At 41.9% G+C, this 25,746-nt stretch overlaps 1 protein-coding gene across 7 annotated transcripts in view; it reads left to right on the plus strand.

Annotated features, from left to right (window-relative positions):
* The window catches only part of MITF (microphthalmia-associated transcription factor), a 70,219-nt gene extending 46,143 nt beyond the window's left edge, over positions 1 to 24,076 (plus strand). For 4 of the 7 annotated variants that reach the window (XM_009329815.1, XM_009329820.1, XM_009329821.1 and 1 more), the window contains 8 exons: positions 2,251 to 2,478; positions 3,607 to 3,690; positions 5,060 to 5,155; positions 10,949 to 11,066; positions 14,265 to 14,339; positions 15,341 to 15,416; positions 17,137 to 17,284; positions 20,011 to 24,076. In XM_009329815.1, the coding sequence (XP_009328090.1) occupies positions 2,251 to 2,478; positions 3,607 to 3,690; positions 5,060 to 5,155; positions 10,949 to 11,066; positions 14,265 to 14,339; positions 15,341 to 15,416; positions 17,137 to 17,284; positions 20,011 to 20,412 (1,227 nt within the window). In that variant the 3' untranslated portion in view covers positions 20,413 to 24,076. The remainder of the gene's footprint in view (positions 1 to 2,250; positions 2,479 to 3,606; positions 3,691 to 5,059; positions 5,156 to 10,948; positions 11,067 to 14,264; positions 14,340 to 15,340; positions 15,417 to 17,136; positions 17,285 to 20,010) is intronic. The other 3 variants (XM_009329816.1, XM_009329817.1, XM_009329818.1) reach the window with 3 other exon arrangements.
* Positions 24,077 to 25,746: the final 1,670 nt, after the last annotated feature.

A 25,746-nucleotide genomic window follows, 5' to 3' on the forward strand; every position in this document is an offset into this window, starting at 1 on the left:
GGGTAGCGTAACTCTTGCCACTGGTGATAAGAAAATTTATAACGCAGTTCGGGACTGACAAAGCAAGCGCTGTACTTATCCCAGCAGACATCTGCATTGTGTTGTCTTGCAATTTAGTGCGACAAATCAGATTAAACTCTAGAAACGCTATCTTAAGTGTGCTTCCCTGGGCAGCAGAGACTTTGGAAAATAGTGCAAGCTGAGCAGCTTTTGATGCCTGTGCTTGAGTACAAGCTTTTGTCAAGGGGTTGGATAGAAAGAAAAAGTAAGTTCTGGAAGGTGTAGGGACTGTGCACAGTACCGTGACTCTGCACAAATGCAGATAAGTACTTTTGGGACATGCTTTAGCGCAATGTCAACCATTCCTGAACTGGAAAGCCCCTTCCAGCTGTAGGTTGGGACAGAATTAATGGGCTCTGAAACACCAGGGAGGCTGAGGACATGGTAGAGCTTTTTCAAATCCTTCGTGTTCAGCTGCAGGTCCTGGGGTGGATTGGTGCCTGCGTGGGCAGGACAGTGGACTGCTGCCCCTGGAAGCTGAAGATAGGACTGTGTAGCCGCATGGGTTTATCCAGAGCTCCCCACTGCCAGAGGATATGCGTTAGGCTCGTAGGGCATTTGTTCAGTTATTTCTTACTCTGTACTTAAAAACTTTTAACCTTACTGCTAAAGAAAAATACCATTGTCTATTAGTACGACTGGAACGAAAGATGAATAGCGAATTAGCCTTGAGCGAACTGTCAATCTGACTTTGATAGCCCATCACTTAAAAGGTCCTTTTATGTTTATGAAAAAGCATGACGTCAAAGCCAGGGAAAAAAAATAATACCGATACTTAGGGCTAAACTTGCATAGCTTCGAAGAAGAGCCCCTGTGTGAACTGTGTGTTTCTCTACATGCGTGGCTAATTAGCGTAGGTTATTATAAGTCTGAGCAGTGGCATTCAAGTTTCTTCTGCTGTTTTGGGGTAGCTTGTTTATGGTGCTTCCATACGTGAATCCCTCAAACTGGAGTAGCATAGAGCAAAGGATATTGCAGTCGCTTCTCTCACAACCTATAAGTAGTATGCTGGAAATGCTTGAGTATAACCATTATCAGGTGAGTTGTTGTTGCAGACTTATTTTAAAACCTGTTGCTAAGAAGGCTTACAGTATACAGGAAATCCTTTTCCACTGGTATCTAGTAAGCTTTATTTAATTTCTTCCACAAAAATAAGTGGGGGACATACATGGTCACTTGTAACAGCAAAAGTCACTTTAATGGAACTGTTTTAAAACAAAAAAACCTTCTCAGAGTATTATTACATTTTGGTTTGTTTTCTGCCTTCTGATAAAAACATTAATGATAGAGAAAGGTGACAAAGAGCTTCCAGGATACGGTGAAAATTTTGCATGGAAAAATTTGCCTTTCTTCTCTTGGTTATTTAGGGTGCGTGAGAATAGTTCGGTATGAGGTTTTTCATATTTTGTGTATTAAAAAAAAATTCTATGTATTTAAGATAAGCTTTTCAGTACTAAAATAGCTGTTGCTGAGGACAGTGATTGATCTGAACTGAAACACTTCTTTTCTTGCATCTTATTTGCATAATGTGTTTATAAACGGGCTGTCTTATTTGTATATGATTTAGGCCATATATCTGAGTTATAAATAAATTGTAGGCAAAAAAATGGTGTATTCCTTTTTTAACCAATGTGTTACTTTAAAAAAACAAACAAACAAAACCCAAAACCTAAAAACCCAACAACAAACCTTTTGATCTCTCTGTTACGTGACATCTGATAAAGCATAGCAATCCATACTGTTTGGTTTTAATTGGTAGCTACTAACAAGTAAAATGAGTCCTGCAGTGCAACTTGTTTCTCCATACTTTAGTGAAAACTAAATGTCGCGTAGCTGAAGGTCTGAACGGAGAACGGTCTGTTCTGGAGTATCTGTGTAAACTGGAAAATCTGAGCATTGGTCTTAAGTGAGAAATCTCATGTTGTAGAAAAATAAGTGGCACTTCTTGGTTTACCGTTAATAAGTCAGTTATTGAAACACTAGCTCATAACTGATTTCTTGCCACCAAATGTGAATTAGTGACGCGCTGTTGATTTAGTGAAGCGCTGTTGAGTTCCTTGGAGCTGCACAGGTTTGTCCTTTAAGTCAAATGTTTAGCTGGTATACATGTCACAAATGTATAGCTCAAATCGATAGCATATATAATGATTCTGTAAAACAATAAAGCACTCTTTAAATTGTGTCATACAGGTGCAGACTCACCTTGAGAATCCAACCAAGTACCATATTCAGCAAGCCCAGCGGCAGCAGGTAAAGCAGTACCTCTCTACCACTCTAGCAAATAAACATGCCAACCAAGCCCTGAGCTTGCCATGTCCAAACCAGCCTGGTGATCATGTCATGCCGCCTGGAACTGGAAGCAGCGCACCCAACAGTCCAATGGCTATGCTTACCCTTAACTCCAACTGTGAGAAAGAGGTAATACGCACTCGCTGTGCATATCCTTCGGTAAAATGGAATTGCAATCTGCTTGCTTTCTGTTTTAAACCATATTTGCTCATTGTTAAGATGTTATGTTTATGTTTATCTTCTTTTCTGAACTGTTCACTTTGAAAATGCAACTACTACCTCTGTGTCTGCCTGATTAATATATATTTGCGTAGAACATTTTGGCAAAAAACCTGGTGTCCCTCTAACTTCTTTTTTGAGTTATTTTAGCTAGTTTATGCTTATTAAAACTACTCTTCCCTCCCCCCCAGCTTGATGCATGCAGTGAATAATTGACCTTTGGAGAATACAAAGCAGTTTTGTAAGCTGTAGCTTTCTGGAATAATGTTATTTATGGCTCATTCGTGTAGAAAGAACAAAGAGCATAGCAAAAATAACTGAAAAACACAAAGCTTTTTGAGATATTTTAGGTATTTTTACAGTAAAATTTGAGCAAGTCTCTTGCTTAGCTGGAAGGCCAGATTATCCCAACTAATACACCCTGAAATGTTACTGATTGCTGTTTCATGATGAGCTCAGTGCTGCAAATAAAAGACTTCACTAGCCTATGCCTAGAAGTCCTTCGCAACCTTGTCTTAATCTTTGCTGGCAAAAACTTAGCTGGATGTTACATGTATGCTCAGGTGCCGAAGGAAGATGATTTGAAAGATGTTAACAAGTATAAGAATCATGTCAATGTTTTTGTAACATGACAAAGGGGAGACAATTGTAGAGCTCCTTGTGTCCCCCCATCCTCCCTCCCTCAAGCCTTTTTGCCAGATTTTTAATACAGATGCACTCTGTGAGGAAAACATTATGCAACTTTGAGAAACAGTTATTACAGAACATATTTTGCACATGCAAGAGAAATTATTTGTGCTCCAGAGCTTCAAAAGAAATGAAAATCAAATAGTGCCATCCTATCATCCTGGCTTTAAAAAAAAAAACCAACTTTTTTTTCCTCCAGATATTTACAGCTTCACTTTGCTGTGTCATCAGGCACATGTGTGCATGACACTGTTTCAATCGTGCTCTTTTTGGGACTGAGACTATGCCATGAACTCAGATCCATGCTTTGCTTTTTCTTTTTTCTTCTTTTTTTCCTTTTTATTTCTGCAGGGATTTTATAAATTTGAAGAGCAAAGCAGGGTTGAGAGTGAGTGCCCGGCTCTGAATACACACTCACGAGCATCATGCATGCAGGTACTGGATGACACAGGAGTTGGAGCACAGGTCCCATTTCTAATGAGCATGTTTCTTTGAAGTTATGTTGAAGAATAAACTTGCCCCGTAGTGTCTTAAGAAGTTGAATATAAAATGTATTTAAGGAACAAAATAACAATGTTGTTTATTAGCATTGATGTCAAGTGCATTAAGACATCTGGAGGGCTAGTGTTTTTCTAGCACTGTAACACTATAGGAGAAGAACATATCAACCATGCTTTAAGGTCTCACTTCAGGAAGTCTTTTCTAATGCAGTTTTCCCAAGACTGCATGTATGTGTTCTCATCCTGATAGTTTCTAAGACCACATTTCTATGCAGATCACACTTGCATTTGAAAAAATGATATGAGAAGGCTTTAATCTATCCGTGGTAATTCATCCTTGTAGTCATCCTGGGGTTGGTTTTTTTATTTTTTTTATTTCTTTTTTAAAACTGAGGGGTTTTAAGAAGACTTTCGGATATGGGCCGTAACTGTTAGTTCCTTTCTTGCCCTTACTTCCAGTCACTGTAGTTCGTTCTGATCACACTTTCTGAAGCTGATATAAAAATCCCATGTACTACTATTTCTATCATTAACGTTATGCATTGACTTTGTAGATCACTGTCATTTAAGCTCCTTTTTTATAGTGAGCAAAAAGGAAATAGTCAATCCTGCAGGACAGTTCGGAGCACCTGCGTGGGTGCTTTCGAGGGCTCTGTTTCTCCTGACCGTGCAGGAGCTTACAGAGGCACCTTCCAGCCCAGCCCCAGAAAGACGGCTTGCACCACCTGAAATCATCTCCGAGCTGCTCTTGGGTGGTGCTTCCCGGGAGGGTGTGTGAGGGACGTGAATCCAAGGGATTCTGTTGTCGAGGGTGGGCAGCCTGTCACCCAGCAGCAAGCCTTTGTTCCCTCTCCTTCCCCTGCAGGTGTCAGGGGCTCGGGCACTACTGTCTGTACGCAGGTTTTGACCCCACAGCTAGAGGAGAAGGAGGTGGAGGGTAGGCAGGCAGTGCTGCACAGGAGAGAGGGATTCACGTTGTTAGTGTCGTTTGTTCTACGGGGAGCTATCTCCTCCGCTGTTCCTGGGAGGAACGGTGTGTCTGTGGAAAGGTAGTGCAGGGTAACTGCTGGTGGGAGGAGTGGGTTAGATCATGAAGCCTCAGCTTTGTCATGACCTGACTGTCTTGGCTGAATAGCGGGAGTCGTGGCTGACTGGATTTGGAGCGTGGCAAAACTGCACAAGCACCTCTGCTTGGGCCCATGCTGCAGAGAGCCGGTGTGTGGCTGAAGTGCTTTGTCAGGCCTCTGTATCCTAGTGGTTGTGATAACTGGTTTGTTTTTCTTTGTCCACCTTTTCTGCTGCAGATGGATGATGTGATCGATGACATAATTAGTCTGGAGTCAAGTTACAATGAAGAAATTCTTGGCTTGATGGACCCAGCCCTGCAAATGGCAAATACGGTACAATGGTCCTTTCCATTTGGTTTCCCTGTTAAATCTAATTGTCTTTCCCTGAGAGAACGCAAAACTGTAGCATGACTTTTTCTCTGAGAAATTAAGTAGTATTGTCCCATAGAGGATAATTAGGTTTTCTTTGAAGAGTTTAAGGCATACAGTTGCAATGAAAAACATGAATTTAAAAACACAAGCTGGAGTCAGGTCGAGGGAATACAAAGGACAATTTTGCTTTTCTTATTTCAAAGTTAAGTTAGTGAGAGGACTGTAACAGAGGAGTGAACTGAACTAACAGAAGTCAGCTCATACGCACCGATATTAAAGATCGCCATGGACATTATACTTGGCTTCAGAAAGCCTAGAAGGAACCTCCAGCACCCCAGGTTCCTGTATCTTGTCATGTTCACGTAAGAAATTGTATGCCACGCTTAAGCATGTGTTAGCATCCCTGTCCAGAGACGCTCTGGTTGAACTGTTAGCTCTAACATCATAGCTTTAGCTTAATCTCACTTCAAATGGAGAGAAGTCCCTAGCTAGATGACAGCGAAGATGTTACAAAATTCAAGGGGAGAAAAAAAAATTTAAAAAACCAACCTTCAAAACAGACAAAAGGGGAAGGAATAAAGAAGCTTAAAAACTGAACGGGGGAAGGGGACATACAAAACCTGTGACAGAAAACAAGAACATGGAGGTGCAAAAATTGGTAAGCAAGGGAAGGTGCATGTTACCTCCGAGTTGCTGTTTCTGTTTGCTGGTTCACATTGTTGCGAGCATTAATATAATCGTACTTCTGGCATAATCTTATTTTGATCTTTTGTGGAGGGTAGCTCCAGTGAATTTTTTGCCTTAGGCTTAAGTGCTGTTAGATCTGGCTGAGTAGATGTCTGCCAGTGCTGGCTTCTGTTTCTTTTTATCTAGTGCCAAAATTTACAGCTTACCACATAGCATTGATTTTTGTAGCATAGGTTTACATTTGCTGATAGTAGTTGTCTGATGTCATGTTAACCTAGTCCTACGCTCCCACAGATTCCCACAGCCCTCTCGGAGATGATGTGTATGCTGCAGGAAATGGCTCACCAGCGTCCCTCGCTAAATAGTGCCCTTTGAGTAGACAGAGGAATAACTGCAGAGTCCTACCGGAAAGAATGGATTTTCCCTTAATCTAAGATAGCTTGAAAAGTGCATCTGTCCTGGAGTTCGAGAGGAAAACTTAAAAACGCATGACAAGATAGTTTTCAAGATAGTTACTCGTTTGTTTTTTTTTTTTATTGAGGGTTCAGGTTCTTCTGGAGTCCTTTCTCTGAAGTTCCATTGGATTGGGAGCCGTTAAATTAGAGGGGACTTGGATTTCTTTGTGCTTTTCTTCTTCTCTCATTTCACAGGGGCCCCAGCAGTGGCTCTCTGCTTCCAGGCAAGGACATAATAATACTCTGTGTTCTTTTGGTGCAAGGAGTCCATGTAGTCAATATTTAGGGTAGTCTGCATCCCTCCTGCTTGCTGCGTGACAACAGGCCTTGTAAAGACTGCCTGATCCACATTTGCTGTGAAATTTCAGAAATTGCCCGCTGTATGTGGTGAAGTCTGTAAAATAAGGATACAAAATAGCAGAATTAAGACTTCTTTACTGATATATTTAAATTGCTGGAGGCAAAAAGCATATTCAGTCTCTGAATTAACCTGGTACTAATCCTGAAGAGATGGAAATTGAACCATCTTTCCCAACAATTGGTTTGGAAAAAAGATGAACCTGATGTAACAGACACTTTTCTTTTGGAATAGGATTTAGCTCTTAAAACACACAACATTAACTAATAAGGAATTAATGTCTGTAGACTGAGCTAAGAAGAGGTGGAAGACATCAAGAGAGGAAATGGTCTCTAAAGAGACACAATCTATAAATAACTGTGCAGAGACTACAACAAAGGCTGCTGTTGTTCCATAACCAACAAAGACCAAAAGGACCAGTTTGTTACATTGGTAACAGTACTTAATTGATAAGCAAAATCAGGGATTTCTGTGTAGAGCGAGCTAAGGGAAGTTTCAAAGTACCTCTTAATTGAAATGGGCTCATTGCAATCAACTGCTTGTTGAAGTGTTTGGAAACTTTATTGGGTCACAAGTTAACTGGCTTTGCTTCTGTGGTGAAAGGTATCACAAAATGGTCACTAGTTTGCCAAGAGGGTTTTCTCTGTAGATGTGACCTAGTAATTGAATTGCTAGGTACTGTGTAAAGTACTCCTGTATGCCAAGTTGAGACGACGACTAATTCCTTCAACTAATCAATTCTAGCAGGAGTCTGACATGGAAAGCCGTGTGAGTATGTGCAGCTCCACTTCTAAATGTGACTTTACTGTGGAAGTTAAATTCCAGAAGTAGAGGAGTCTTATTTCGGGGACTGTCACTGAGTGTGTGCTTGTAGGTAAGGGAACAACACAATATGTTGTAGGCTGCACAAGCTGGGGAACAGAATCCCTCCCGGTGTGTACTGATACCTTAGAAACAGCCTTGCTGATCACACAGCTGATGTCTCAACGATTTATATAGAGCCTGAATGACCTGAGTGTGGGTGCTTGTTTTGCTGGAGTAGTGGAGGAGAAAGGCAAGCCTCAGACTCCCCTGAATGTACACTATGATGAGTCTGCAGTAATAATTACCATATTTGAAATTTCTGTTACATAAAAGCAGTCATTTGTTTGTGCACCTTGTGAAGCCAAGGCCTAGAAATATGAAATCTCATGAATGAAGGCTTTTTAGACCGTGTCATTTCGATTAAGATAACAAGCTAAGCCTGGCATAAGCCACTCTTCCTTCATTTACTTTTTGGGAGAGTAAACGTGGATGATCAGAATGATGCTGTATTTGAATTTCTTCTTAGCCAGAAGTGGCTAACAAAGCCTTAAGGGAAGCATATTTAAGTTGGAGAGATGCTAGAGTTTGGTGAAGGCAGGGAAGGAGCCTCCTTAGCACTGGAAAAAGGGCATCAAATTCCATGTGGCTCTGTTTTGAGACTCGCATCTTCCCAGTGAAATGGCTATGGGAGTTTTGAACATTTTCCCATTGCTTTGTACTTGGGCAAAGGGATGAAAGGCTCGACTGTCTTAATAGATTAGAGCTGAAATGTTTGCAAACTGTTTAATTTTTTCCCAGTTTCTTCCAATAGGAGGCATTTGAAATAAATGCCAGGTGTTGCTGCATTGTGTCCATTATAAGCCTCTTCTGGCTTGGTGTTTGGTGTGTCCCCTCCATTTCAGCCTAGTGACGGCTTGCGTGCTCACAGCACTGCCGACTTGTCCATCTCAAACCAATGCCCTCAGCATAGGGGTCCTCTCCCCTTTCCAGTACCCTGAACTCTGCACGAATAACTGTTGGTCTTACCTTACAAGTCAACTAATTTTTATTCCTCTGGGACCTGGAATAGAATTGGGAACAGAGAATGTGCCTCAATTTTAACTTATCTTTAACTGCAGGTATTTTAGCCATGTGAGATGAGCTGAAGTGTTGTATGCACTTTATATTTTTCAGGTGGAAGGGATTGTATAAAGTTTTAGTCCCAAAGATGTGACTTGCAGCCATCATGGAGAAGAGGCCTCTCAGAGGCTCATACTGAGTGTGGACCATACACGTAGTCACACTTGTAGTAAAAAGTTAGACCTGAAGCTTTGACCTGTGGAGTTCAGCTTGCTGAGAACAGTGGTCAAAGAAAGAAGCCGATCAGTCTCTTTGCTTATGGATCACTGATTTAAACTGAGAGCGTTGGCATCTGCCTCTCATGTAAATTTCCTTGATAAGCATTCATGTGTACATGCAAACCTGCAATGTTTATCAGCTGTGCAAATTTCTCCCTTCATCATCTTTTATTTAGCTAATGCTGCATCAGCAGTGCTTGTGCTTTGGTTGTTGCACAGCTCTTGGTATGGTTCCTCTGGTGCTTGCAATTTCTGCAGGACTTCAGCATGCACATTCAGCAGCTGCTGCCTGCGGTACATTCCCCTTTTGTGGTGATTGCTTGCACAGGTCCTGTTTATTTGCACGGAAATCCAGCACAGTGTTGACACCCTGGGGGGGGGAGGGGGGGTGGAAAAAATCACAAACCTGTTGTAACAAGCAGGGCCCATCTTGCAGTAGGTAAAGCAGCTTGGTGACCTTGACTATTCTCCATGTTTAATTACAACCCAGCTGCTTTACCCAGGCTTCGAGATGCTAGTTTCTAGATTTCGGGGGGGGTGGGGTGGGTCTTTTTTTTTTTTTTTTGTGTTGGTGTTTTTTTTTTTTTTTTTTTTTCTGATAAATTCCCTGAAATTCCTAATTCGATTTCACATGTCTGGTTCTGAACTTCAAGTCCCTAGGCTACAAACAAGTTCTTTGTGTTCTCTCCATGCGTAGGAGCATGACTAGCAAAAGTGCATCCAAGTCAGAAGGGTGTATGACGCTATTGCTGTGCCTGTGTCATGGATGCATTTGAGGGGCCAAAAGATACAAGGGTCAGCCTTGTAGAGCAGTGAGAGTGAGTGGTCACCCTGACATTAATGCAGATATATCACAACTTGGACTGTAGTCTGTGATGGACAGCTGTGACCTTAGATTTATTATAGATGTTCCTTCCCCCCCCTTTTTCTTAAATACTTCATTCAAGAGCTTAAGAGGAGGGCGAGGAATTGTAAGGCTGGATCTTGGTGATAATTCACTTACATTTTTCCTCTTTCACTTGAAGATTGAGTCAGGGGATTTAACTTTTGTCGTTGGCCACTGTCTGTTCAAGACAAGTATCGGCATGGCTTCTAGCTGGTGGTACTTTAATGGATGCACATCAACTTTTGCTTCTTATGGTAGCTCCAGATGGCAGAGAAATTTTCTTAGGTCTCAGTCTGGCAAGGACAGTCAGTAGGAGTTTTATAGTCCAGGCTGCGACTCGCTCCATTGTATTCAACAGCAGTATTTACATGGGTGTAAAGTTAATACTCTAATCTCTGCAGGATCAGTGTCTTGGAGGGATTGGTTTTCTTCTCAGCAACGATGATCAGTGTTGCTACTCAGATAACATATCAGTGTTTTATAGCTGTCTTTTCAAAACCTAGTTTGAAAACAAAAAAGAGATGGGTAAAATAATTCACTCAGGATAAACTTCTTTAAATACATTTCAATTTAAAGGGATAGCTTTGATAAGTCTTGTTGGAATACTGTCCTATTTTTGTATAAGTCTCCTTACTTAAACATACCTAAATAAGAATAGCAGAATGAACAAGTAATGGAGGAAACTTAATGTCAAAATAATCTTCCTCCTACTGGTGTGTGTTCTTGTTATGTAAGTTAAAGTAAACTTAAATGTTTTCTGTGTAGGTAGCTTTCAAGTCACTTGAAAATGTGGTTGATTAATACAGTGTTCTCCCTCAAGCATGTGACAACGTGCTAAGTACTTTCACTCTCATATTCCTGGAAAAATGGGGGCTTCCTCCAGGAGTGTTCTGTAGGCTCTTTCAGATTTTTTGAGTTAAGAGAAGTGATGGGGGTACAGATGTAAGAGTTTCACTGAAAAAATAAGGAGCAACAATACAGCAATATTGTCAGCATGTTACCTCTTCCGCATATTCTCTGTCTGCGTATTCTTGAGGAGAGAAGACAGAATTTTCCCAATGTAGGTGTGTTATTCCTCGTGCCCGTGCATATCTGTGACTTTTGCTGACCTTATTGCACGCTCTGTTTGCACATGGAAAAGAGCACAGATTTCTTAGCAGATCCTAACTCTGTTCTTCTGTACAAAACCTTTCACAAATGATCCTTTTCCTTGTTTATCTTTTCCAGTTGCCTGTGTCTGGCAATTTGATTGACCTTTATGGCAACCAAAGCATGCCTCCTCCAGGACTAAACATCAGCAACTCATGTCCAGCTAATCTTCCTAATATAAAAAGGGAGCTCACAGGTAAATATGTCTATAATACCACCTTGGAGCAATAGTATAATTGTTTTGAATTCAGGTGATATTGGACATAATTTCTGTTATGAGAAAGAATATGTGGATGAATAGTTACTTTTTGCTTTGTGGACCATTTTTTAGCAGACGTATTAGCCTGCAATGCAGTTGCATTCATGTGTGGGCATGTGTGTGTTCACTGTGACAAATTAAGATAAAGTCCCTAGCTGTTATAGTGAAATCTGCACATTGAACACATTGTGTCACAGGAAGTTTCCATGCATCTCTTATAGAGCTGTTTTCTAATTTGGGCTTATTGTTTGCTCTATCAGCACCAAACTCTAACAACTTCACATCTGGAGTCTCTGTGGGATTCATGTTGAGGAATGCTACATGCTGAGGCTTTACGCTAGTAGGGGAGGACAGCAATGAACGAATAGCCTGCTGTAATATGAAATCTGGACACCTAGATCCTATAAAATGTAAAATTAAGCACTCAAGAGAGAATACGCATCTCTTAAATTAAGATGAAAATGAAGTATCCTGTAAGTTTCTTGTCATGTTGGTTCTTCCAGCAGTGCTCTGAATAAGTCGTGGGAGAGAGGGGGGACATTAAAAGCCTCTTTCTCTCAAGCACATGCGTACAGAAGCTAAATAGTTTGAAGGAAGAAATAAGAAGTTTTGTATTCTCAAGCATGTTTTATTTTTGCTGTTCTGCTTCACTTGAAAGGATATAACCACATGTAGGGTACAGTATACAAGGCAAACTTGCCCGCAGGAGGAACAAATGGAGATCCATTCTAGAACCGATGACAAAATCATCTTAATACCCAGAAATGGCTGTTCTTAAGCCCAACAGGGAGTTATACTGTATGCAGTATGGTAGAGGCATAATTTCTTTCTTGTCTGTCGTCTTCCTGGGTTTCTGTTGTGAAAACTCGCAGGCTGACTCAGTTGCAAAGCAGGTTCTGGGCAGGAATTAGTTTAAGTAGAGCAGTTTTAATAGCCCAGGAGTCAGCTTCTCAGGAGGAAATGCCACATCTCTGAGCTGGCGGATATTTGCATTTACATGACCGCGCAAAATTTGAGTCCAGCACCAAATGAAGACACACAAACTGCACAATGATTTGTGGCTGCTAGAAAAAGAAAAGCTTGTACAGCGATGGAACTATCTTAAGAGGAGGGTGGGAGGGATGAGAACTACTCAAAGTCCTGCATTACAGACAGTTTCGTTGCCCCAGTTATAGAAAGTTAAAGGTGGCTGTAGACTGCAAACTAAACATCCAACTTGTCAGATGTCCGGGCTGGTGGATTCACTGCAGATGTAAGGCTTCAGGCAAAGAAGGCAGAAAGAGAGGGGAAATCAGTGAGTGAAGTGGTCTTATGGAAGTCCTCAGTACATCAAAATAGACCTGAACTAAGTTAAATGTCAATATGCTACATTCACCTGTACACAGAAACAATTTAGATGAGTGCTTTTTCTGTGCAAAATATATGCTAGTAGATTGCATTTAATCTAGGAGAGGTTTAGGAATTAAACTCAAATTTAACAGCAGTCACTTTGACATTGATCTGGCCAAGCCTTTGTGCAGAAAGTGCTATTTGATGATGCTTTCTGACAGCCAGCGATTTTAAAATCAGCATGTTATTGCAGGCAAGAGTCTTTTGGTTCTCCATTTCCTGATTTTGCTGTTGGAATTAGGCTGGAGAGAGCTTGCAATATTTAAATGTAGCATTTGTCAGAAATCTTTCTCCATCCTACTGTATAAATATCAAAATGATGAAGAACCAAGAAAGGTCAAATCTATTATCCCAGTGTCTGATGTTGATGATGGTTGTGAGTTCTCAGCTGTGGTTACTGAAGCATTTAGTGGGAATCCTGCTCACCCAGGAGTGCAGTTTCCATCGGTTTTGGCCTTACGAACCTCATATCTGTTTCATAAGGCAATGTCAGATTAAGCCCAAATTTCATTGAGACTTGCAGTAGTCTTTCAAGCTTTTTTTTTTTTTTATTCTTTGGGAGCCTAGCGTAGAAGATGTCTTGTTATACTGCATGTAATATTGGGGTAGCTCTGTATTCTAAGTAGTGAAGTAGTCAACTTCCAGTATTCCAAGGGAAACCCTTATCATCTCTTATTTTGAATTGGGTGGGACATAATCCGTATTCCATAAAAACAAAAGAATACAGGAAAAAAACTTGTTGGAATGAGGGGTTTGTTTCCATAATGGACTGTGTGATAATAGATCACTTGTCCTCACTGACTGACTGCAAAACTAAATAATGCTTGCTGGATTTGAGATCTAAATGCAACGGGGCAAGGATTAATAACCTCATGCTTTTTAAAAAGTAAAAGGGATAGAGCAAACAAAAAAATAATTAAAATTGCTTGAGAAATGTAAGATCAGTTGAGAACTGAAAATAACAAATTTAGTTATGCTTTTGCATATTAAATGCATTGAACTATTGCATGCCAAAGTCTGGTAATAAATGTATGGAGCAAGGTTAAGAAAAGTTCTGAGTTGAGAAGACAACTGATGTCCAGCATGGTTGTCATTATTTTTCTTTTTGCTTTTCCTGAAGCAAGGACCATTGTTTTCTAACAATATTGCTAATAAAGGTGTTGAATTTTTCATCTCTTTTTCATATAATGAGAACAGTTAGGGTAGCTGGAAAATACAGTATTTTTAATAGGTTGCTTAAGTTACACCTTGAGTCTTACGGTGATGTGCATGCACGTGCCACGCAAGGATGTAGCCTTAGTTCCGGTGAGTAGAGCCTGTGACTCCTGACTGCTTCACATCCTGCACAGGTAGCAATGCAATAAGCATGCTGTTCCTCTGGTTCAGCGTCTGTGTGGTACGTGAGCGTGCCGGCTGTACGTAAACATAGGAGAAGGTATGTTGGATTTCAGCAGTTTGTTGTCCTCAAATACCTTGCTGAATCAGGGCCTCCGTGGGAAAGGTTCTCGTCATGGAAGTCAGTGTGGGGAGTGTGGGAAGAGATGCTCCGCGGGTGCAGGGGTGAAGTTCAACACCAGCGTTGTGTTTTGGCAATCACAGCTTACCGTACAGGCCCTTCTCACTCGTTGGAATGGGTGTAATAATTGGTTTGACAAATATCGATCAGGCTTCCTGCACAAATGTTTCACAGACTGAAATGTTGTGTTTGAATTACTTTAATTCTAATTACTTCATTCACATGCACAGCATGTATTTTTCCTACAGAGTCAGAAGCGAGAGCGTTGGCTAAGGAGAGGCAAAAGAAAGACAATCACAACTTGAGTAAGTTTTGGTTCTTCGCATTTTGCACCAATTCGAGTAATAATTTTAGGTGTTCAGTAGTATATAGCATCAGTTCATTATGTTATGCCCATAGATCAAGTATCTCGAATTCTTGTGAAATGTGTGCTTAAATCTACTATTGAATTTTAAAGTCTTATTTTTCTTTTTTTTTTTCAATAAGCCAGTTGAACGGGTGGTTGTTATCAATGAAATTACTGGGAACAACATTTGATCCAGTTGCTTTTAACAAATCCACCTTGCACAATTTTGCCTCTTTTTTTTAATTAATCTAAAATCTTAGATGTGTGGTCAATTTGTGACTTTAAAAATCAGTGTGCGTCCTCAGTGTGGCAATTTTTTATAAATTCCATTTTTGAAGGGAACGCATATTTCCAAGTTGGAAAAAAAAAATTAAAATAATGAGCATCTTATGACTTAAAAGGACAACTTAAGGATCCTTTATACTTTATATTACTAGAGAAAAGGAACTGTTACATGCCTTGAGCTATTCAAAAGCCTTTTCCATAGCATGAAAAGCTAATGCAGAAAAATTGGTATTTAAGTTTGACTTTTGGATCCTGAAAATGTTGCGTCTGGAAGAGTACTTTAAAAAAGAGACTATACATTTTGCCCCTTTTCCTGCTTTGGGATTTCCTTGAGCATCTAAATTTTTGCCTCTGAATTTGTCTGTGATGCTTTTCCCTAGGAAAACATTTGCTCCTCGGTTGAGCAGTTGAGTCCTATGCTAACACAGCCATCCTTTTTCTTAGAGTCTCAGTTTAACTCTGCCACTTCAGGAAGTCCCATGTTTTTACAGTATAGGCAGAACTTCTGTCTTAGTGTGTCCATGTGTAGGAGAGCAAAATAAATTACTCTGTCACTGGATTTTAAGCTTCAGGTGAACATTTCTAAGGCGCTTAAAGAAATCTTTGATGAAACACTTTATATGTTGTAATTAAGTGTGAATATTACTTGTAACATTTGTGCTGTTTTTTCCGAAGTTGAACGAAGAAGAAGATTTAATATTAATGATCGTATAAAAGAACTAGGCACTTTGATACCCAAGTCAAATGACCCGTAAGTATAATGTGCCCAAGGAGACTGTGGGAGGGAAGTGTTAAAAGAAAAAAAAAATCTTAGGGGAGAAAAAGAATTTACCAAAACAAAACACCCAAGAAAAAAAAAACAAAGCAAGAAATCCTGAGTTTTCTTGTATGATCTTGGCATTCCGTGGCTGTAGAAATGCTTGAAGATTCCATTATATTTTTTGAAGATTGTTTCGGGGTTTATTTTTTCCTTTTTGGAACTTGCTTAAGTTTATATTAATTTGATGATTTTTGTCACAAAGTAGTCACAGTAGTGTTGTGCAGCAGCTCAGCATCTTGCAGGACCCTGTGCTTTGGCAGGGCTGGGGTTGATGCTAGGAATGACTGCCTTACCAGAGGTAGAGTTGTCAGGATGTGAAACCTTAGTCTAGTCTTGCTGCTTAGCTGGCTGCCTGGCTGCTCGTCTTGCTAAATGATTCTTTGAATTTATTAGATGTCACAGTTCAGCAAGACAGAACCAATCCCTCTTTCTGGGAAAATGGAGGGCAGTTCCTCTGGGAAGCCATCATATTCCCCTTCCCTCCAAGAAAAAAGAAAAATAAAGAGCATAGCTGTGTATCTGTTCAATGATAATTTGCCAGTGTTTGTGGTAGCTTCCCAGTAGTTCTTTTAGGTAATTTTACTATTACTAACTTTTCTTAACTTTACCCAACACTGATTCAACAGCAAGGAACCCCCTTTGCTCTGGAGCTTGAAAGTCTCACTTAAATCAGAATCAATGCCCCGTGATGCTTTTGGGGAAAGTTTCCATTATCTTAAGGCAGTTGCTCACAGAGCTACTCTTCAGAGAGGCTCTTCAGCTTCCTCTAAGGCAGGCAAGGCAGTTTTGCACATTTTCAACCTACGGGACAGGTGGATCTTTGGTCTGGTCTATACTAAACTTTTTTTTTTATTTCAACAAAATAAGGTGATATGGGGAGAAGACGATGCAGGCAGCCTCTGTCTCTAAAGCGGGTGGGGAAGGGATAATGTGGGGGAAGCAGTATGGGAGCCACGTACTCCCTGACTGAAGAACCATCACCCCTAGGCTGCAATGTGGCATTTGCATTTTAGCCAGAGTTTAAGTTTAAAGCACCTGAATATTGCTGTATTGGGCTGCTGTCTTTGTACGGTAACACAGCTGTGATACAGTGCCACCAGGAGGACTACTGCTTGCTGCTTCTTGGGAGCTAAAGGGCCTCAGGTCTTTCTCCCCCAGAAGAGCCAGGTCATATATGGTCCTTTTAATTCCCCAGCTGAAATCAGGCATCACCCAGACAGCAAGCCCTATGACGGTTGAGAAGAGTCTTGTGGGGGGTTTTGTTGTTGTTGTTGTCTTGCAGCCTTGCCATAAGGCAATGAAAGGAGCCCCTGGTCTTCGGTCGCTCTGCAGAGTGCTGGTCCCAAACTGTGCAGAAGGCAGGGGGTTGGCCCCAGGGGGGCTGCGGGGAGCCTGGATGGCCAGAGGGCAGCCCCTGGGCTCTGTGCCCTTCGGCCAGGCCGGGGCTGGCTGCGGTCTGCCGTGCAATAGCTGCACTCTGGCCCCCTCTAGTGCATGTCAGATACCTTCTGTATTCATAAACTTGGAATAAATATTAGCCAGGTGTTGTGTATAATATGAGGTGTAATCATAGCTGCTGATGTGAAGGTAATGGCTATAAAATAAAGTCTCCCCGAGAGCCTTAACTCTTCCTTTTTTATTAATTTCAAAGGGATATGCGCTGGAATAAGGGGACTATTCTAAAAGCATCAGTGGACTACATCCGTAAGCTGCAGAGAGAACAGCAACGCACAAAGGAGCTTGAGAACCGGCAGAAGAAGTTGGAACATGCCAACAGGCACCTGCTGCTCAGAATACAGGTTTGCTGATAAATAAGCTGCAAATGCTCTTGATGATGTTGCAGTGTGTGACTGCAAATAATGGTAACTGAAGCTTGTTTGTAGGAACGTGGGTTAGAAGGAACCACCATTTTGATAAATGGTGACCAACGCTGAGATGTCTGCAGAGATTTTTCCAGAAAAAGCCAGGATATGTTAGTTTAAAAAAAAAAAAAAAAATTTCTAACACTCTAGTAAAGCACTTAGGGCAGGTCTATTTTTGTTCTACTATGGCCAACATAAGTTGCAAACCATACTATAAGAAAGATTTATATGGTAATTTTTTTTGGGGGGTGCCAGACCTAACAAATTGGGACTTCATATATGATTTGTTGATAGTGATCAAATTCAGTTCAATTTTTTGGGAGTACGTTCACTTTAGTTGTCTTGTTTGTGGAGTTTTTTTGACCTGTAGCTTTAGTGCTTGTTTTCTTTTCTTCTGAAGCAGTTTCGGACAAATGGCAATAAATGAAATCTTTTTGTTTTGCTTGTGGGTTTTCTAAATTGTGTGGGGACCAATCTAGGCCCTCTCTGTCAGAGAAGCTCTGCAGATGGCAGTCTTCTACATCTGATCGCTTGTTTCTTCTCTCGATCAGCCTCTCCCTGATGCTCTGCGGGAATCTGTCATCTGCTTTCTGGTGGAGGGTAAACACTGCTTGCAGGACAGAATGAGCAGGGAGGGCAGTGTTGGTGACAGACACTGCAGCACCGTATCTTGAGTTCCCCGTAGGTATCTTGGGGACTGGCAGCTGTATTTAATGTTGAGGCTGCCCTGGCTTGTCTGAGAGCAGTTGCAGAGGAGCACACCTAATGCAAGTGCTTCAAGAGTTTTTGCAGCAAGACAGCCAAGAGCTATGGATGTTGAGCTGTTTTTTTTGTCCGAGGAGCTACAGTTGGTGGTCTTCCTTGTTCCTTGAAGTCTGTAGGACTATAAAATGGTTCTCTTCAACACTGAAAAGCAGTAGGCGGCATGAATATGTTTTCTCCATGGGTTGTTGCCTTGTTAGATTCACCCAGGTTCCCAATAGCCTGTATTACACAGGGATTTAGGGGTGAGAACTCCATTTCTCTAATTCCTTTGCCTTCACCTCAAGCTGGATGGGAAACCTTAGCCTTGCAGCCTGCACAGCTTTTGTTGTCAACTCGGTTCTCCAGGTGGGCAAAGATAGCTGGATATCCACCCCTCTCCATAAAAGGGTAATTAAAGAAGTATATTTGGAAGTGGGTGTAAGAACACACAACACAGACACAGTGATGTCCCAGATGTTCTCACGTTGCTACTCACCTGCAGTGCGAACAGCTGAGTTCTGCATGCAGGCTGCAGTGTGCCAGGCTGGCTGCTGTGTGAGGAGACCCCTGAACCGCAGCACGGCTGATCCACAAAGTAGATAATGTAGCTAGAAATACCTGAGAGTCAAGTGTGGAAGTAAATAGCTTTAAAATAGAACAGGCTGGGTTGAACTTCAGCGCAGTTTTTGTACTTTGAGCAATCTGTTTGCTAGAGTGAGACAATAAAGACGCACAACCCTTCTGCAGAACAACATCAAGCAGTGGTATTTCAAAGCTAAGTCAGATCACTTTTTAAGCATCTTTCATCTTCCTTTGCATTATCCGTCTGCTCTGGCTCCTTCAATCAAAGTAACATAAAACCCAGACCCTTGAATAATGGGCAATACATCTGTTAGCAAATAACCTAAAGTCTGTATTTTGCCTTTTTGTGTTGATTCTGATTAAGCACAGAATGAGGAACTCCTGATTTTGGCATGTTAGCTGATGGAAGAAGTGCTTCCTTCTTCCACCTTCTCCGTTGATCTTGCAGTGTGCCATTACAAGCTTGTTGTCTTAGGTGAAAATGGAAAAAAGGCTATTAATCAACCTCAGTGATAGGAATATCCAGAAACAGTACAATCACAACAGTGATTGTGATTGCCTAATATAATGCATAAGTAGAAGTATCTCTTACTGCTGCATTTAAAAAAGGGCATTTAAGCGAATACTTCTATTTTCTGTCTTCCGTCAAGTGCATCTGTATGATTAAATGTAAAGGTGGGGTTTAAACTTTTCATGAAGATTCGAAGAATCCTGGCTGTGTGTGAAGTCTAAAGCCTTCCTATGACTTGCCTATAATTTTTCAGTGCAGGAACAGTGTTGCTCAGTTTTGGCTGACCTCTTTACTTCCAGCTCCACCAGACTTGTAGAATGAGAAATGTCCCTTTCAGTGCCTGAGCAGGAAATGACAAGCATCATATAGACATGCTATGCCTTCACATATGACTTTTTAAGAAGTACTAAGCATATGCTTCTGCTATTTCTCCCCCCCCCCGACCCCCGCCAACTTTTAAATGCTTTCCTCACCTGACCTGGTGCCAAACTTGCCTACTATGGCACTGATCTGAGAAGAGACCCGAGGGGAAACGTGTCTGTTCTACAGAGCGCTGGGTTTTGGCTCTGGTGTAGGTTCTGAGGGGAAGTGTGAAGGACCTGTGTGGGGTTGGTGTTCACCCATCTCTACAAGAGAGTAACGTTCAGGTGAAAATCTGCAGGGCAGAAGTGTACAAGGTGCAAGCACTTGTCGCTACTGGAAAGGGAGGAAAAGGTTTGTCTGCAACAGAAGGAAACTGTAAGTCGCAGTATACAAGGGCGTAAGATGACAGATTTTGCTTTCAGATTATTTTTTTTTTTAATTTGTCCCTTATCCTCCTTCACAGGAACTTGAGATGCAAGCTCGGGCACATGGACTGTCCCTTGTTCCATCTACAGGCCTTTGCTCCCCTGATATGGTCAACAGGGTCATCAAACAAGAGCCTGTGCTAGACAACTGTAACCAAGACATCATGCCGCACCACACAGACCTGTCTTGCACTACCACCCTCGATCTCACTGATGGTACCATCACCTTCAGTGACAACCTCGGAAATGTGACTGAACCAACTGGCACTTACAGTGTTCCAGCAAAAATGGGATCCAAACTGGAAGATATCTTGATGGACGATACCCTCTCCCCTGTCGGAGTAACTGACCCACTACTTTCCTCTGTGTCTCCTGGAGCATCGAAGACAAGTAGCAGGCGGAGCAGCGTGAGCATGGAGGACACCGATCATGCTTGTTAGCATATACTTGGCACACCTTTCATAAACTGCTTTGGTTCTTGATCAGTAGATTAAATAATTTACCTTTTGTAGAATTTTTTGATTTTTTTTTTTGTGCTTCATCAGTAGCCCAGTGTGTGCCCGTGTGTGTATATATTATATATATAGGATTTTTTTAGAATTTTTGTGAAGAAACTTGTATATTCTATTTTAAAACTACCAATGCCTCCAAAATATTGTACAGCATATGTACAGTATCTGTGAACTGGATTCGCCAAGAACTTTGAACTGGTCAAATCTACTCAAAGCAATAGAATTACAAATGAAGAGTCTGTTTCTACTGGGGGGGAGGGGGGAATCGTAGAATTGTAAATGCAACCTATTTACTTGGAAACACAATGTAAAGTTAAAGAATGTAAAGAAACAAAAAAAAAAAGTCCAATTTGTAATTGTATTAATTGAATAGTGTTGCCTTAAAGATACAGTGTCCCTCAAACGTTGGTCTTTACATGACAAGTGTTTAGGGAAAAATACCCACCCTACTCCACTCAGAATACAAACAAACAAAAAAGAGTGTTAAGACATCCTGATTGTGTTGATTGTGATATAAAATGCTGTTGCTGAAAATTGCAGGGAGATGCGAGTCTCTTTCTCAGAGTGCCATTTCATTTTACTCTGAGCTGATTTGGGTTTTCCTTTTGATCGTGGTTCGAGTTTTTCTCTTAGATTTTTATTTTGTTTTGTAACATGCATTGATGGCTTGCCAACAGTAAACCAAGCAGGAGCACTGTAAGTTGGTATACACTCTTTGGACACAAAAAAAAAAGGATACATTTTATCAGCTGGGCACATTATGTTGTACATATCTAATTGGCTTTATTTTTTTTTTAAATTGCATTGTACAGTTTATTTTGATTTGCATGGATTCCTTAGTTATCCTCAACTTTTTGTTTTAAATATATTTGTATTTCATTTGTAAGATTTTTGCCTCTTAATATTGCAACAATTTTTTGACATTTTTAAAACTCATTGGAAGTTTTCTGCGTTCTTTGTAAACACTTGAAAGGAAGCTTTTATGCAGGGTTCTGTGTTTTAAGAGAGATTTTGAGAATATTTTGTATATTACAGTCTCACTTTGAAAATGTTTTTAAACACATTTAAGGTAGAGTACAAATTTAGATTAGGTAATAAAACAACTCTGTAGAGAAACTGAACTTACATATTTATTTTTAGTGATACAGAAAAAAAGTAGTAATATGCTTGGAAACATAACTATGTAGGTAATATACCCGTTATAGTAATTTGTGTTTTATTTCAGCACAGGGGCTGACATAAGAAAAAAACAAACAAAAAAAGAGTAAATTACTGTATCTGCAAATAACTGTTACTTGATAACAATGTTATTAATTTTTAACATGCAACAATGTTGTAAAAGTAGTTCGGTGCATTATCTACTCAAGTGTAGTCCTATGCAATAACGGTAGTTATACTTGTATTATATCAAGCCTAGGTGTTTTACAGAGGTGACATGTGGTGTTATGAGCTAGACGGATGGATTGGATTTCTCAATAGCAGCCTACAGCTGACTCGCAAGCGGCAGGCAAGCGTATCTCGTTCGGAATGAAGTGCCTTAAACTCTAGTTGTAGTCTTCCTCGACTAGCACTGACTGAAGTGTGGCATAGGAGAGAGCTTTAGGGTGATGTTTTATAGGACGTTGAAGTGTAGCATGGTGCCTACGTATAGAAAACAAGAGCTTCCCGTTCTCCTTTGTGCTACACTGGAAATTACATAGGATAAGTGAAACGGTTAGTGACTTGAGTGCCAGTTTGGCAAGCTGTATAAGGAGACCTTGGTCGCAGCAGTTAGTGTTCAGAAATCAAATGTGAATTGGGTAGCGATGGGACAGCTGGGAACAACGTCAGGAGTTCCCGTAGCCTGTGGCGTGGCTCGCTGAGCTTTCACCCAAACATTTCCCTGTGGAAGGGTTCTTGAAGCGTCCCCTGCCTGGCACCGCTCCTCCCGGCGCTGATGGCGAGGGGCGCGGGGCTCGGCGGGGACGCAGCTTGCTGTTACGGTACTCTGGGGTCTACGTTCGCGTCGCTCTTTCTGTGGCTGTTGCTGGCTGCATCTGGCCATCGCCGTTTCCGCTTGAGCTTGAGCAGCGAGCTATGTGTTAGTATAAACACAACCACCTGGTTGTTTTTTTTTTTTCTCTTTTATTTTTTGAAGGAGGAGCTGGAGTTTAGATTATAATGATGCCTCTCCCCCCGACCCCAGACAGCTTTTGGGAATGTGTCTTTCCTAGGGTAGTGAAGCTCTGGCCCAGGGCAGGACCCGGGAGTCTGATGCACTGCAGCCATCGTAGTCCTCAGGCAGGGAAATTCCCTGCAAGGCAGCTGTGCCGTAGTTAGCTCCGAGTCGAGTATGCGGGTGCAGGCTTCTGGTGCTGCCGTTTGGTAATGGTGACAGGTAAAGAAAATCAGGGCTGTAAAATGCTTGTAGCTGTAATACAGGGTTGCGTTACCCTTCCCCATTAAAATGGGACAGCTCTGCAGCATTGTACAAAATCAGGGTGTGCACGCTTGAGTGTAGTAACTGAAAACCACTGGATATATTGAATAAGGCTTTTGGTTTGATGCCCATGCTGGGCATTCAGAAATTTTAAGTCTAGACTGTGGTATATAAATATTTTTCAAGCTTACATAAAACACTGGTACTCGCTGACAGCCATGACTTCTGATTTTTTGGCTACATGCTGTGTGGATATGAGTTAAGATTCAAGGAAAACAGTTATATCAAGAGCTGGATTTCTTGATAAAAGTCGCTGTGGCCCCAGCAGCTGTGTTGTGTGTTCCCTGTATGTTGTGTTGCTCTGGGGTAACATATGACTCGGCTGTGCCCTGCTCACTCTTCACCCCGTGTTTCCTTAGGCTACAGTCCTCCTCTGAGTTTGCTCACCCTTTGAGTGGAAGCACCTTGACGCTGCAGTGGGGTCATCTCTAGGAGACACGGACCTCCAGGCGGGTGCTAACTGGGGATGTCTTTGCCTGTTTGCGCATGGTGGAACATGTGGCTGTGACGTTTTACAGGGGATCAATGGCAGAGGACGGAGACGGCCATTAAGGGCAGGGTTTGGCATGAACTAGGTGGAGTGAGATGGACATAAGTTGTTGCCCGGTCTGATGACGGTGTCTTGTGTGACACTGGGCCGGCGGTGGCTTCCCTGAGCAGGTGGACGGGATACCTACCAGTTCTCACTTTGCCAAAGCCATGCAACAAGCAGGAACATGCAGAGTACCATGAAGTTCTTCCTTACCGCTTTTGGCCTATAAAGCAATATTTAACTCTTACAACCTGTAAAAGCAAAGAGAAGGTACATAAGGAGAGCACAAAGCACAAAATAATGCACTTACATTTATGTTGTTTGACATAAAATGCACTGGGGGGGAAGCTGATGTTGATAATAGTATAAATACCTATATTTCTTGAAAAAGTGACATTAATTACTGCCTCTTGCTATGATGCTTGGTACTGTAATGTTGATATTCATCTGCTGTTGACTGCAGCAATAATTTGTGTATGGTCCATAGCACTGTAAATTATGGATCAATATTAATGTATCCAATGAAATAATTTGAACTGTTGTTCTTGATAGATGGATTAAAGCATTTGGTTTTTCACATACGTCTGTGTAAGTCACTCGTTCTCCGTGTAAGTGAATCTTGTTTTTCTGTGCACTTGAAGAGCCAGCAGTGCTCCTGTGTTTGTGACTTGGCGGTGGATGTGTCCGTGTTCCTGACCTGGTGTCAGTCAGCGACGCTGGTTGCACCAGAGCTGTCCGGTTGTGTTTGTATTGCCGTAGCACGGGTGGGATGGAGCCCATAGATCAGGCCCCACTTGGGCTTTGCAAATACACACCAAAGTGGATAGACCCAAAGCTTACGGTCCAGCGTAAGGAACAAAACAAGTGGACGTGGAAAAATGCCTCTTTCCCCTCCTGTGGGCTCTTGCCATTCATCTCCCTCCTTTCTCAAAGGAGCATCTGCCGAAACCACCCCCGGCTGCGTTGCCCTTCGCCTCCCACCAGCTGCCCTGTGTCAGGCGTGGGCTCGGTGAGGCCTCGGGGTACCTACACCTCTTCGCCATGCTGTCACTCCTGCGGGGTCACCTACCCCCGGCAGTCCTACACAGAAGCACCTCCCTGCCTTCTCTGGCTGACCTGTGGACGGAGAGATCCTAATCCTTGCTCTGCTCACCCCCTGGGTCACTTCTCTGAAACCTCTGCTCACCTAATGTGCAAAGGGCTGCTCCTGGATTGTGCTGGGAGCTGCAGCTAGCGCTGGTTAGGAACCAGCTGTGGTCTTGTTTTGTCTTCCCATCTTCATTATTTTTCCCTGTCTCTCTGTTGCTTTCATCCCTTCTGGTCTTGTTCTTCGACAGGCTGTCGCTTACTGTGCTCACAGCGTGGAGTCCTCACCATCTCTGTGGACGTTGCTGCAGCAGCAGTGGTGATTAATGCATATTATCTCATGGGTTTTAAGCCCTGAATACAAACAGCAGTTTTTAATTTGGCCTGTCTTGAAAATCTGATATGTATTAGGAGTAGAAAATACTTAATTCAGTTGCAATTAAAAATTACTAGCTGTCCTGCATCACTCAATTTAAAAACCAAACAAACAAAAAACGCTGGGTGAAGCTACCTAACTCTGCTAGGAATAGAGTAGAAAAGCCCTGCGCCCTTTTTGTAGAAGTCAGAGTAGAAGCTTATAAGTGTTTCCAGCAGGCTTTGTAATGCTATTTCTTCAGAAATTCAGCACTCTATTAGAATGTGGCATTATAATGGCAAATAGGAAACTTGTTTATCAGCAACCTTGGATATAATTTCTAATTTAAATTTGACTTTTTAGATGTATTTTGGCTTTCCTTTTGGTGGTCACTTGTGCCAGCGCTGTGTTTTGGGAGTGAATTTCTTGTTGTCGGTGGGAGCAGCTCGGGGTTTCGGCTGGGTTGCGGAACCCAGGAGGAGCAGGAAGAAAACCTGCCGTGGGGGTAATGGCTGTAAGCAGTTGCCCGATGTGTGTCGGCAAAGAGGTGGTAGCAGGTCTGCTCAGAAGCCTTTTAGTGCCTTTGGACAAGCCTGAAAAATTCTGTGCAGGGTAAGAAAGTGGATGTTAAAAAAATAAGGCTGCCAATGCCTGGTGGGGTCTGGTTTGCTGGAAAGCCCCGTGGCCGGGCTGCGGGACGCCGTGGGGCTCTGCTGCGCGGTGCGGCGGCACAGCAGGACCCTGTTACCACGTCACCGCATCGTGCTTTCCTTCCGAGGAGACACACTTGGGAGCTCGGCAGCTCCGGAT

The sequence above is a fragment of the Pygoscelis adeliae genome, unplaced genomic scaffold (assembly GCF_000699105.1).
Source record: "Pygoscelis adeliae isolate BGI_AS28 unplaced genomic scaffold, ASM69910v1 Scaffold67, whole genome shotgun sequence".
Classification (NCBI taxonomy): domain Eukaryota; kingdom Metazoa; phylum Chordata; class Aves; order Sphenisciformes; family Spheniscidae; genus Pygoscelis; species Pygoscelis adeliae.